The following is a 14,690-nucleotide window of genomic DNA, read 5'->3' on the forward strand; positions in this document are numbered from 1 at the left end:
CCAGAGAGAAACAGGGACCCCCGTGCCACAGCACAACCTGGCCATTTCTTATGAATGACAGCTCTCATCACAGCCTGTTCCTCTTGTCAACTATGTTAAAACTGCTTTTAAGATTAGTGCCCTAATCAACATGCATGAGACATACCAGGGAGTCACCAACAAGAGGACATAGGTCACAGAACATGACAGGACATTTGTATTTCATGTAACATTGGCAGTGAAAATGCCTTGATTTTGTTTCTTAACATATTCTCTTTCAACAGATTGCCTTGTTCACCTGGCAAGTTGGGGTTTGCAAGAGGAGGCGCTATGCCACCTACGCCCTGACTGCAGGGGCTTACTCACACGGGTTGGCGCCATCGGCCACAATCAGCATGCGCAGAGAGCTCAGGCTGATGTCCCTCTGCCCTCGCTGAGCCAGGAGAGACCAGTGCATGTCACGGGACTTCACTAGCGCGGCCTGGGCTGCAGAGAGAGGGCAGCACAGATGTCCATGCGTCAGGATGAGGGTGGGCACCCTGACACGCTTCATACCACATGGAGGTGCACATGCACAGGGCAGGACACAGCTTACCCTCTAGGGCACAGTCCCTGTGCAGCTGTCTCTCCTGTGCAATCTAACTTGCCCTGAACCCCTTTGAGGCATAATTCAGATATAATAAACTCAGACCCATTTCCAACCTTAACTTTTTCTCTACACTGCCCTTTTCACATCCACCTGTCTTGTCTCACACTGTCTCTCCCCAAGATGCTGGTCCTGGCTTAGTGATGCCCACCGCTCACACAGCTTCTGGCTGCTGTGTGCTGGGAGACTCCAGGTCATGAAGTGGGAGGACCCTGGGATCTGAACGAATGGCCCCCAGTTTGTAGCACCCAGCAAATGCCCCTCCACCCAGGCTTCGGGCTTCCTCCCTAAAATAGGATAAATAGATACTGCTGCTACTCCTATGCTGCTCTGAAGACGCCTAGTGGAGGGCAGCCATCACTGGCAGGAGCACAGGATTCATGGCAGCTCAGGGCAAGTTGGTGCCTCAGGGGCTGTGAAGGCGCTGTGGGGCTGCATCGGGGCAGAGACAGGGGGACGATGGATTGTGCAGGTGTGGCTGTGTGGGGGCCTCCTCTCAGTCCTGGGAGGCGCCTGAACCGTGGGGGGCAGGGGAGGGAGGGGGGCCAAGACACCACCACTACATCTCACCCCATCTGTTGTCGTTTGAGCAAATGGATTTGCTACTAGTGCCTAACTTCAAATTATAAAACCGTCTCTAATACTAAGATTAAGAATACTGATGTCATTGTAAAGGAAATTTCAAGAGAATAAAATCAGTAGTCTGTGGTCCCACAGAAAAGAGCTCAGTCACATCTTTGCAAGTGTCCTCCCAAGCCCCTGATAACCTGCAGGACCACACCAACCCCTCCCCACCTCAGCAGGACCATGCCAGACAGGACCACAAGAGAGGTCCCAGGGCTACTCAGCCCACAGCTGCAGTTGCACACACTGGCTTTATTATTTTTTTTTTTTGGTCTTTTTTGTGACCGGCACTCAGCCAGTGAGTGCACCGGCCATTCCTATATAGGATCCGAACCCATGGCGGGAGCGTCGCCGCGCTCCCAGCGCCGCACTCTCCCGAGTGCGCCACGGGCTCGGCCCACACTGGCTTTATTTTTTATCAGAATCACTTCGAAGAGATTTCTTTAAAGAAGGTGAGTCAAGCGATGGCAGCGTTCTGGTACCTTTGTAGGAGCACACTTTCTGAATCCAGGAGAGTGGGTTGACTTTCATCAGTGCGTATGGGACGCTGACCACATGCATCCTGTTCACCACGCTCTGCAAGAGGAACAACTGCTCAGGGGTGAGAAGGACTGAGCCAGGTCAGAAAAGCAAAACAGAACTGATGCACTCCCACAGCAGTGCTTCAGGCACAGGACTGCACTCTCATCTCTTGGTGTGAAATACCCGCAACCCCTTGTTCCAACCATTAGTCATGAGCAAACAGCACTCACTGTTAAGACTCCATGCCAGAGACCAGCATCCCTCTTGAAATCCAGCACGTTTGTTAAGGTCTCAGCTGAAAGTGCACAAAGAAGTTTAATGGGCTGAGCAACCTCTTCACAGCCCTGCACATTTCCTGGAGAAATTCTGAGATGAGTACAGCACCACCCGCAAGTCTCAGGAAACAGACATGCCGTTTCCAACTACCATGTACCAATTAATCAATAATCTTGGTTATCTATTCAAATTACTGAGAAAACATGAAAGTACAAGGTCATACAATTTTGAATTAAAACAGAGAACTGTGCTGATCACCAATCTGAAAATATCAGGAATATGATATAGTACTTAAGAAACTGTGTAAGGACTTGTCGCATATTTTCATCAGATGTTTGAGTGGACACTGTTCTCAGCATCAAGGAGGCGGTGAGGAACTGTCACGGATGTTCCTGATCCTCCAATTCTCACACTCAGAGGCCATAACCCTGCATCTCCCCTCTGGGAGAGCTGGTGGCTCCATCACCCTTCAGAATGCCACTCCTTCTCCTCTGCGTTTTAGGGAGCTGGAGTGGGTGGGGGTCCCGAGGGTCCCAGCACAGCCCTCTGCTCAGAGCCCCTGCCAAGTCTTCTCTTGGACCTGGCTCCACCTTGCACAGGGCAGAGAGGACAGAGCCATGAGCTGTGGGCAGACCTGGTTCCGCACCAAAGGCCACAGCAACCATAGGGCACCCACAGAGAGAGACCCTAAGGTGAGCAGGAGAGGTGTGATTTGTGTGCCAGGAAACCTGCACATTCTGAATAAATGCTACTGTAGACATCCTTTCTTTGATAGCTAAAGAACCCAAATTATAGGTGATATATGTAAGATTAGCACTGGATTTGAAGAAAAAGAAAACCATGGGACTCGATTTAATAGATCTAACTTTTTAAAATTATTAAAGCTCTTGAAAATACCAAAAAAAATAGTCCTTTTCCAAATCTCCACTAAAGTCTTTAGCCATGCTCTCAAGTTACCCTTGCTTTTAAACACCCATATTTTAATATTCAAACATACCATTCAATTTTACTTTCTAGTTTTGTTCAATTCTAGTATTGCAATGTAAGAAAGTTACCATGACTCCATTTTTATAGTTTTTAAAATAACATTTCTCACATTATACCTCATAAATACATACAATTAGTATCTATCAATTTAAAATAATATTAATTTAAAAATTAATTTAAAAAATTTCTCTAAGTTAAATATCTGATATTTAATAATAAATCAGAGGCTGCCTATACTTTACCAAGAGATAATCTATGACCATAAAGATTCCACTTGTATATTTACACGCATGACAGCTTAAGCCAAAACTATAGTTACAAAAAATTGTTGTAGAAAATATGTCCCTGTAAAAGTGGTTTCCAATTTTTTTAAACACAAAACACACCGCCCTTCAGTACATCAGACTGCGCCAGCCTACCAGGGCCAGCTAGTGAACCTCGCACTGTGCATAAATGAGTCGGAGCTCCGTGAAATCAGCACCCATGTGGACTTATGGAGAACAACCCTGAGTGGGGCTGCCTGGGCTCTGCTGAGAGACAGCTCCTACCCACCAGCCCAGCACAACCACAGAGACCCACAAGCATGCCTGCCTGCACGACCCAACTTAAAGGGTAAAGGCACTACCTAGGGTGGATGCAACACATGTATCGAGTTTCCGGGCATGATCAGGTCTGCCAGGTACCTACAAGGCTGAAGAGCCATGGCCCGCATGCAGGTGAGAGACCTTACCTTCTGAGTACCCGCATGCCTGGGTCAGAGCCCGGCACTGTGCCAGCAGGGAAGCGTGGGACACCGTGACCCCCACTGTGCTGCCTTCTTTGCTGGTTTTATACTGAAAGATTTCAAGGGAGAAAAATGTCATATGGTATTTCTAAAAGCCCCAGCAGACAGATTAGGCAAATGCACTTCACACCCTGGCCTTTGGGGGCAATGGTGACCTCAGGTCCACCATGACTATTCATATCCCCAGGGTAGCCAGTTAGGGGAGAATTAGGTAAGAGTGAAACCTGAAAGGATCTGAGTAAGGTTCTATATACTTTATATTTTCTGGGGCAGAGATGAAACATAAGAACTGTTGGCCTCAAATTTTTTTAAAAAAATAGCGTCTTATTTATACCATCATGAAAAAGAAGACCTAATCCTGTGGGGGCATGTTTTCGCATGCTCTGAGTTAGGAGTGGCCATTACCTCAATGTAGGCAGTCCTGGCCCCTGCATCCTGGGCCAGGGGGTGCCAGTCCTTGGGGGGCTTGGCCAGATGCTTCCCATCAATCACCAGCCAGGTGAGGGGGGGCCAACCTGTATCAGGACAGAACACACAGCACCACCAGTGTCAAAAGGCTTCTGCTCCTCACATGTAGCCACTAGCCACTGAGAAACTGAGAAATTCAAGTTTTAGTCCCATTTCACTTTATTTAATTTAAATAGGTCTGTCTGGCCAGTGTCTACCATTGGGAACACGTGAAGAACTAGATGAAAACTGAGATTCATTCAAGCCTTGAACAAAGTATCAACTTTGATAAAGACCCTTCAGTCTCTGTAATGTTTAACTTCTGGAACACTTTGACTAGAAGGCACAATCTAACAAAGATCACAGTCGGGATACTGATTCTCCTTGCCCTCACCTTTGAAAGTCGCCACCTCTCCAGTCTGTGCCTTGGGAAGACCTTTCTGACAAGCATCTGTGGTCAGGGCCAGGGCGACTCCACAGCTGCCCAACAGAAACCCAACCTGCTGGCTGCCTGCGTCCTACAGAAGACAGTAAGGGCGGTAGGAATGGGGCAGTGATGGAGAACTCTTTTTTTCACCCCTCCTAAAACTTAAGAACAAGTCAGTCCTATTATTGGTATGGAATAGTCATGAAAATAAAACAACGGTTTTTAAATTTAAAAGATATTTTTGGTTTGTTTTGGCAGTGAAATATAAAGTTCTGGTCAGTGGGCTGATTTCTCAAAGTTTATTCCTGCAAATGACAGAAGCATTTTAATAAACTCTAAAAATAATAGCATTAAAATTTCTATTGAATCATGTTTGAAATTTACAAATTAATCTGGGTAGGCTTGATCTTTAAAATACTAATTATTTCCACACAGAAATACATGTTTCCTTTTAGTCAAGTCTTCTTTGATATGTGTCCCTTAGCAAAGATTTGTCATTTTCTTCATAAAAGTTTGACAAATCTCTAGTTTTTTTCCCTAAGAATTGCTGTGTTCAAATATTTGCTCATCAAATATTATCCTTTGAGATATACTGGTTTCATTTGCAAACTTTACTTTTGGTATTCTTGTTTTTTTTTTTTTTTTTAATTTTATTTTGTCGATATACATTGTGGCTGATTATTGCTCCCCATCATCAAAATTGGTATTCTTGAATATTTGTTGTTGATTATGCTCACATTAACAATTGCCTAAAACTCTGATTTCCTAAAATACATGCCTAGTGTACTCCTCAAATGATTTTTTTTTTTTCAATAATCAGGTTATGGATATTTACATCTAAAATGTTACAGCTACACAAAACATCAGCAAGTCCCCCACATTAATAATTTATCAGTAACAAAATCTACCTCCCATCATGTAGGTTAATAGAAATGCAAGAAAATTTCCATCTTATTTATTCATAACTGCCACTGAGAAGTGAGCTATTAATATATCATCGTAATAACATACTTATCTCTAAGAAATGAAAATTACTATAAACAAACATATGGTTTTGAGGAAAAGTTTATCAAAACACAAATTCTATTCATTAGAGGAAAAAAATGCCCATTGCTTCTGTTGGGAAATTCAAATAGGCGATAGCACAGCTCCACCTAACAGGCGCAGCGTAGGACTGTGCCCAACAAGACAGAGGAAGAGTGTCTGTGGACAACACTGGCCAGCCTGATGCTGTCTTTCTCTTTTCTGTCCAAACAGCAGCCTAGAGTGAAGGGAAAGTGAGTTCAGAATAGAACTGCCGAGACAGCTACCTTTCTTGTCAATGGCACTTCTATAGGGACAGGAACCAGCTCTGCCAGGAGACACCCATAAAACGCAACCATGAACATCACAGGGTCACTATTTGGAAACACAAGCGCCACCTACAGCAGTATGGAGAGAAACCATGAAATCTACCTGGAAATGAATCTTTTCAACTTTCAGAATCTCTGTTAATCAGATGGAACTCAGACATTTTAGGTTTTCTTACAGTTTTCCAAATTTAGTTCATAAAGTCTAATTTGAGGATTAATTCGTGGTCCTTAAGTTTCCTTATTCATGTAACTTTTAATAAATAGCTTTTAGGTTGAGGTCTTTACTCCACAGGCAACAAAATAATTTTAAATTTCTGGGCTTAAAGGCAGTCCCACAAAGGTCTGGCTGGGAGATCTAGATCCAGTTCACATCCACACTGACCCCCACCTATCATCAATTAGCCCAAGTGAAAAACACCATTACCAACATGAAAAGTGAATCAGGGCCGAGCCCGTGGTGCACTCGGGAGAGTGCAGCGCTGGGAGCGCGGCGATGCTCCCACCGCGGGTTCGGATCCTATATAGGAATGGCCGGTGCATACACTGCCTGAGTACCGGTCACGAAAAAGACAAAAAAAAAAAAAAAAGTGAATCAAATTATATCTAAAATAATAGCTTCCAAAAGAAAAAATCACAACACCCAAGTTTTCATTGAACAGAGCTTCATTCAAGACTTAAGTGCATCAGCAGGGAGGTGGAGTATACAGAGGAGAACTCACCACAACATCACAGCTACCCTCCCCAAGTCCCCATGGGAGGCCCGCTTGCTGTCACTGCCTGTCACCATGCTGCCACTGTGTCAATTATAAGTCCTACTTTATTTACCTTACATTTTAATTTTTATCAAAATTTTGAAAAACATGGGGGCCAGCCCATGGCTCACTTGGGAGAGTGTGGTGTTGATAACACCAAGGCTATAGGTTTGGATCCCTATATAGGGATGGCCAGTTAGCTCACTTAGGAAAGTACGGTGCTGACAACACCAAGTCAAGGGTTAAGATCCCTTTACCAGTCATCTTTTAAAAAAAAAAATTTTTTTTTTTAAAAACACGGAATTTAAAATGACAAAAGTACTAATGAAAAACAATGGCACCATGCCCCGTCCTTCCCCACTCTCCAAAGCAATCACTTTAAAATATTCTAGATCTTTTTTTGTCATTTATGCTCATATTCTTAAATATTACATTTACACTGCTATATTCTATTTTTTAAAAGAATGTAGGCATATATTTTACCTCCTGTGACTGTGGATGAATATCTGGCCCTCTGGCATTCCTCCCCCTTTGCCTTCTCCCATCATCCCAATTTCCATTTTTTATAATATCTGGTTAAACTGAAAGCTATTTATGGAATAAAATTTTTGTAAGCCCCAAATATTATAATAATTATACTTGAAACCATAAGTAATAAGTCACAATAGTATTTAACTGAGTAGACTGTTAACACAGGGCCTTTGAGATCTCAAAATGATGGATAGCCAATAACCCTCCACCTTCATAAGATAAAATTTAAGCTATACCTATACTTATTTTGTACTTGAGGACTGGAAGTTGAATTTCTAACAAGTCTTTTAAAAAGGGCAACATTCTCTTTCAAAAGTTGGTTTGGGGCTGAGCCAGTGGCGCACTCGGGAGAGTGCGGCGCTGGGAGCGCGGCGACGCTCCCGCCGCGGGTTCGGATCCTATATAGGAATGGCCGGTGCACTCACTGGCTGAGTGCCGGTCACGAAAACGACAAAAAAAAAAAAAAAAAAAAAGTTGGTTTGAATAGTTGTTGCCTCAGAACTGTAACCTATAAACTTGTGACTAGATGTTTGGTATGAAAATATAGTTTTAGGGAAATTGTTATGAAGAGCTGTGCTTGTTCACTTTCATAAAGTATATTATCATAGGAGGTTGAATTTGTCACCAATCTCTGATAATTAGCTCACTCACAGTGACCTCATCAATCTTCTTATTATTAACGTAACTACGTGGGTTCTCTTGCAAGTTAAGAAAGTACCCCCGGAGGTCTTCCTTGCAAGAATTTTCTTCAAGAAAAATAAATGAGTGATTCTTAGATTCATCCTAAAGCATGACATAAAGTCCCATCTGTAAGTACAATGCATCCTTAAGTACTGTTCTCACACTGTTCACATTTTTATAGCCAAGCATCCGTCCCCTCCTTTCAGATGGTAGTGCTATCACTTTTTACTCATTTCACCTTCTGTGTATGCACATCCATCAGATGTGTCAAATACTAATTGATATTATTTTCCAAATAACTAGCGAGTCAAGTTCACCGCAAGTTTTACCTTCAGCTTACCACTCCACGCCATCCTGGGGCCTCGGTCCTCCTAGTCCTGTCTGGGCGGGGACCCCCACTGTGGCCTTCCTGTTTGCTTCCCCTTCCTGCCCTTCCCTCTCCCTCTCCCCCTCCCCTCCCTTCTCCCTCCCCCTCCCCCTCCCTTTCCCCCTCCCTCTCTCTCTTCTCCCTGTGTGCACACTCTCTCCCCTTTTCTTCTCTTTGCCTTTTGGTTCTTTTCTTTCATGTTGAGCTTCCCTCTTAAATGGCTATAGTTCACATTAAAGGGTGAGGCGCTGAGGCACTGACTAGGAACTCTGTCAGCCTGTTAAGTTGCAGTTTCATTGCTGGGGTATCGGACATAGGTGGTTGATTTTCAGCACTTTCTCCAGTTTTCTACCCTAACTTTCTAGTATCTCCGGGGTACTCAAGTCTAGTTCAGCTTGCCTAGATCTGTGCTGTTCAATAGAACTTTCTATGATGGTGGAAATGTTCTATCTCAAAGCTATCAAATACAGTAGCCATTAGCCACATGTGGCTCATGTGACTGAGGAACTAAATTTTTAATTTTAATTTTAGTTAATTTAAATAGCCCATGTGGCAACTGCCAACCATCTAGGGCAGCATAAGATAAGAAAATAAGCCTCTTGTTCCCTCTGTGCTCTATTTTGGTAGATAGGGCAGGAGGGAAACATAAAACATAGAATTTCAAAGTAAAGTCAATGTTAACTCCTAAAATGCAAGCTTTGGAGATTTACCATTTATTAATGCCAGCATATATGAAATCAAACAGAAAATAAGCTGAAGAATCAGTGGAAGGACAATGAGAGAGAATAAGAAGAGCAATCATTTTACTCACAATATTTAATATTTTTTCATTGTTGACTTTAAATCCCTTATATGAATGCTATAATTCTAACTAACTCATAGAACACTGATTTCAGACAGTTTTTTACAGTCTCTGTTTTTGCACTACAATACAGTTATATGCCAGTTACTTACTCTGTCTCCAGGTTTCAGTAGTGGTTCATTCTTACTAGTCAGTTTATTAAGTAAGGTATAAGCCAATTTCAAACTCCGACTCCAAAGTTTGCCTTAAATAAAATAAAAATACTAAGCAATGTGAAATTTAAGAAACTTATAATTAACATTTTAATGTAACAATCAAAATACCTCATAACATACCATTACCCTATTACTGAAAATTCAGGTACTTTCCAAGTGATAAATACTCTGCCCAGTGCAGTAATGAACATTACAGTTGTCTCTAAAAAGCAACTTACAGATTTATTTTTCTTACTGAGAAAATAAAATAGCATATTATAGAAAATTTAGAATATAGAAAAGCCAGCAGAAAAGTCAGTATTCTGTTTGTATGTATACGTATATACATGTGCATGTGTGTATATATACACACACATACATACACACACATGTATACATATATGTGTAAGTTTCAAGAAATTAGATCATACTTCACCCTGCTTTTTAAATGAACATTGCCTTGTAAATGCATTTTCGTAACACTAAATACCCCTCCACTTCATCATGGATAAGTGTAGCACACAATCCATTTAATCTTCACAACAATTCATGAGATGGGTTATATCTTCATCTCCATATTTTACTCAAGAGAGCCAACAGCTGCTAGAGCAGCACATCTGGACCTCATGCCAGGCCCAGTCCCATGACCTGGCCCTCAGCCCTGTGAGGTCCCCAGCACCATGCTCCCTTCCTGGCATGCAGCCTCTACACGGGTGCCCAACCCTGGTGAGTGAGCAACAAGGACAGCATCACAGAGGAAGGCAGGAGACGACACAGAGGAGAAGTAAAGAGGACTGAAGGTGTCAGAGGAGGCAGACAGAGGCAGGGTGATAATGGGGTAGGAAGACTGAAAAACCTCAGTCCACCCCAACACCTAAAGCAGCCTGGTCGCCACACTAATGTTGTGGGGTGAAAGCCAAGCCTCACACTGCAGGAGAAGACATCTGCAGCAAGTCACTGACAAAGAACTGGAATCCAGAACAAAAAAAATTTCTACAAATAATCCTCTGCAAAAAATGTGCAAAAGATTCAACCGGTGCTTAACAAAAGAGAAAATCTAAATGATGGGAAAAAATCTCAACCTATTTAGTCATCAGGAAAATGCAAATTAAAGTAACAATGAAATACCATCATATTCTTACTAGATTAGTTAAAATTAATAAGCCTGACAATACCAAGTGCTGACAATGACAGGAGGCAGGTAGGACTCACACACTTACACGAAGCTACATAGCATCCTGACCTAGTGCTTCCACTCCTAGGTGCTTTCCCACAAGTGTGTATGTTTATGTACCAGGGGGCACACCCCAGACTCTTCCCAGCAGTACTGTTCTTATAGCCCAAACTGGAAATGACCCAAATGTCCATCAACAGTATAATGGACAAGTAAATTCTGGAACAGTCATTCCTTGACAGCAATGAATGAACTAAAACTATACAGAGTAACATGGATGAATTTAAGAAGCAAAATGTAAGAGACTCTGTTTCCAGGTTGGGAGAGAGCACTGAGGGCAGACAAGCACTGCTGCCTAAAGTGAATTTAAAACCTGGGTGAAACGTAGAAATCATATATGGAGGCAGCAAAGAGCTGCTCAACAAAGATGACTGGGAGAGTTAAGAATCCAGAGAGGGGAAACCCTGGGGAGGTGAGCAGACCTCTGCAGCTGTTTCACGCTGCAGGTGTTGATGGGTCCCGTCCTCTATAGGAAGCTGAGCATCTGCCAGGCCTCATGCCATGCAGAGTGCCTCCAGGGCATGGAGAAACCCACAGAGCTTTCAGCAGAGACTGGGAGCCTCAATAGCATAGCCAGCTCCCTTGGGAAGTGTGCTGAATCCTCAGGCTGTGTGCAGCAGGAGGTTAAAAACACACATGGAAAGCCTCTGAAAATCAGAGTGGGGACCTTAAGCAGTCAGATGAGAGCAGCACTATGACTAGGGACCACCAGAGGCAAGAGACATGCAGAAAACACTGGGCACTCGGTGGAAAGCCCAGGAGGTCTACAGGAGGAGCAGAGGTAAGCTGAACCAGCCTCAACTGGGTCATAGTGACCAGCCGCTACTCCACTTGCCTAGTGGAGAGGAGGGAGGACTTCTCTCAAGGAAGATGACATCATCTGGACCCTCCATAATTTATACACAACGCACAACGTTCAAGCAAAAAGTACTAGGCATCCTAAAAGAAAAGTTTACCTGACTAAAACCAAGAGAAAACAGAGAAGAGCAACAGACCCAAAGGTGATCCAGATACTGGAGCTAGCCAACAAAGACTCAACTACTATAATCAATGTGCATATTCAAGGCAACAGAGAAGAGGAGGAAAATGTATAGAATGATAAAAAATTTTCCCAGAGAACTGGAATAGGAATTAGAATAGAGAAATGAAAATTCTAAACTAAAAAGACAATATCTAACATTAAGAACTCATCAGGAGTTTCACAGAAATTTCAGAAGACAAGTTTAAAGGATTTAAATAAAGGAAAATAGAAAATATCCAAACTGAAGTATATATAAAAAAGAACACAGAACGTAAAAAGAACATTAAAGGCACATGGGACTCAGAGAAAAGGTATTACTGTAACTGAAGTGCTAGAAGTAGAAAAAAATGGGGAAAAAGAAATCTATCAAGAGATGATGGTTGTAATTATTGTAAAACTGATGAAAGACACCATTCCACAGATGCAAGAAGTCCTGTAGGCTTCTTGAAAATTTCAGAGAACATCACATCTAAATATATCATAGTAAGACAGCAGCAAGCCAACAAAAGAGAACATTTTTAAAGCAGCCAGAGAGTAAAAAAGACATTACTGTCAAAAAAGCAATAATAGTCTGGCATCTTCTGATAAGCCAATAACAATATCTTCACAGCACTGAAAGAAGATAAATGACCACCAAATATATCCTTCAAGAATGAAGATGAAATAAACTGTTATCAGGTGAATACTGAGGGACGTCCTTGCCAGAAATATGCAGGAAGTTCTGCAGGCTGAAAGGAAATGATTACAGAGAGAAACGGAGAATTGCAGGAAGGAATGTATTGTAAAGGGAAGAATAAAAAATATATGAACTGACTTAAAAAAACTAGCAATGGTATCTTATGCAGCACAAATGAATACTGACTTAAAATACAAGATGAGGACAATGGAAAAACAGAGGCTGGGTTCTTCAAGAAGCAGACACTGAGACAGAGTTATGCATGCAAAAGTATTACTGGAGAATAAAACCCATGAAGAGAAAAGGGAGGTAGCAAGATCAGGCAGGAGTAGCTGTCAGACCACAAGATAAATCTGACAGTCTCCAGAAGCTCAACAGAGAGATCCAGAGCAAAGGCTGTATATAAGGAAAGTTTGTGCTGAGCAGGAATGACTGGGCCCTTGTGCCATACCTTATTAGTCATTGGCCATGGGCTGTCCCACCAACAGCATGATCTACACTAGAAAGCTAAATTTAACAGGTGAAAGCCGTAAGCCAACCCTGTTCCTCCCAGGTGGGCAACAAGATCCTTTCCTAAAGAAATACAGATCAATCTTTCTAACAAACACAGAGGCAAAAACTATAAACAGCACATTGGCAGATCAATTCTAGATATCTATTATCAAAAGATAAGATATTATGGCCAAGTCAGATTTATTCTAGGAATGTAGCATTGCTTAACATCTGAAAATTAATCAATGTAATTCACTAAATTAATGGGGACAGGGGAGAAAAATCTTCTGACAATCTTGCCAGGGCAAAAAAGGCATTTGATGAAATTCAATCCCAACTGACTATAAAAACTTTTAGCAAAATGCCCTTGCTCAGCCCTGCCCCATGAATCCCTGCATTGCCACAGGACTGTAGAGTTCCCACCAAGAAGAAGGCCCTCACCAGATGTGCCCCCTAGACTTTGGACTTCCCAGCTTCCAAAACTCCCATTTTAAAATTTACGATAATCCTTGCAGTAGGTATAAATACGAGAAACTAGGGACTTCCGGTCAAGATGGCAGAATAGACGGTCCCTAGTTTCACTGTCTCCCACAAATCAACTGATTTAAAGTATAAAAACATAACATCAAGTGCATATGGAACGGGGAGACATCCAGTAGGGGAGGCAGAAGCTCCGCGGAGACCATATGCCCTGTGGGGCCGCCGTCACACGATCTGGCAGATAGGCTTCACCGCCGCCACCCGGCTCCATTCCCAGCCCAGCCCAGTGTGCACAGAGTGGGGAGACGTCCGGCAAGGGAGGCGGAGGCTCCGCAGAAACCACACACCATGTGGGGCTGCCACTGCGTGATCCAGCAGGTAGGCTTCACTGCAGGCACCCGGCTCCATTCCCAGCTCGACCTAGTGCGCTCGGAGAAGGGAGACGTCCGGCAGGGGAGGCAGGAACTCCATGGAGACCACACTGCTGCCGCGCGATCCAGCAGCCCGGCCCAATGCGTACAGAGCACAGAGACGTCCAGCAAGGGAGATAGAAGCTTGTAGAGTCCACACACCCTGTGGGGGGGCCGCCACCACGCGATCCAGCAGCAGGTAGGCTTCACTGCCGCCACCCAGCTCCATCCCAAGCCTGGTCTAGAGCGCACAGAGCAGGGAGACATCCTGCAGGGGAAGGGGAAGCTCTGCAGAGACCACACGCTCTGCGGTGCCTCGGCGCATCCCAGCAGCCCGGGCCAGAGTGCACAGAACAGAGAGAAGTACAGCACGGGAGGTGGAAACTCATCAGAGACCACACACCCTGCGGTACCGCCCCATGATCGAGCAGCCTGGCAGAGTCCAAGCTGACAAGAGAGGTGGCTTCCCAGAGAGGACCAAGACCCGAGGCAACCACACACGCAAGGCACTAGTGGCCAACTGAGCAGTCACTGAGGTAGCCATACCAAATTCGCAATCACAGCAACATCTTAGTCAATAGTGTCAAAGCTGTGGACTGTGAAACCCCCTGCCACAATGAATAAACATCAAAAAAGATACCAGAAATATGAAAAATCAAGAAAGTACACCACCAAAGGATAATAACTCTCAAGCTCTAGCTCCTATAGAACAAGAAGCCCTTGAAATGACTGACAATAAATTTTGAGTGGTAATTCTAAGGAAACTGAATGAGATACAAGAAAACTCAGCTAGACATCATGATGAAATGAGGAAAAGTATACAGGACCTGAAAGAGGAAATGTACAAGGAAATCAGTGTCCTGAATAAAAATGTAGCAGAACTTGCCGAACTGAAGAAGTCATTCAGCAAAATAAAAAACACAACGGAGAGTTTAACCAGCAGGCTTGTGGAAGTTGAAGAGAGAACCTCTGAACTTGAAGATGGGCTGTTTGAAATAACACAAGC

General features: G+C 43.4%; 1 protein-coding gene across 13 annotated transcripts in view; it reads right to left on the reverse strand.

The window, feature by feature from the left end:
• Positions 1-14,690, reverse strand: part of DIP2A (disco interacting protein 2 homolog A) — a 116,508-nt gene that overhangs the window by 36,204 nt on the left and 65,614 nt on the right. For 12 of the 13 annotated variants that reach the window (XM_063092323.1, XM_063092328.1, XM_063092329.1 and 9 more), the window contains 8 exons: positions 9,330-9,421; positions 6,003-6,113; positions 4,660-4,783; positions 4,224-4,333; positions 3,765-3,867; positions 2,002-2,066; positions 1,732-1,825; positions 346-465 (listed from right to left, as the gene is read on the reverse strand). In XM_063092323.1, coding sequence (XP_062948393.1) covers positions 346-465; positions 1,732-1,825; positions 2,002-2,066; positions 3,765-3,867; positions 4,224-4,333; positions 4,660-4,783; positions 6,003-6,113; positions 9,330-9,421 — 819 coding nt within the window. The remainder of the gene's footprint in view (positions 1-345; positions 466-1,731; positions 1,826-2,001; positions 2,067-3,764; positions 3,868-4,223; positions 4,334-4,659; positions 4,784-6,002; positions 6,114-9,329; positions 9,422-14,690) is intronic. The other variant, XM_063092332.1, reaches the window with a different exon arrangement.

The sequence above is a fragment of the Cynocephalus volans genome, chromosome 1 (assembly GCF_027409185.1).
Source record: "Cynocephalus volans isolate mCynVol1 chromosome 1, mCynVol1.pri, whole genome shotgun sequence".
Taxonomy (NCBI): Eukaryota; Metazoa; Chordata; class Mammalia; order Dermoptera; family Cynocephalidae; genus Cynocephalus; species Cynocephalus volans.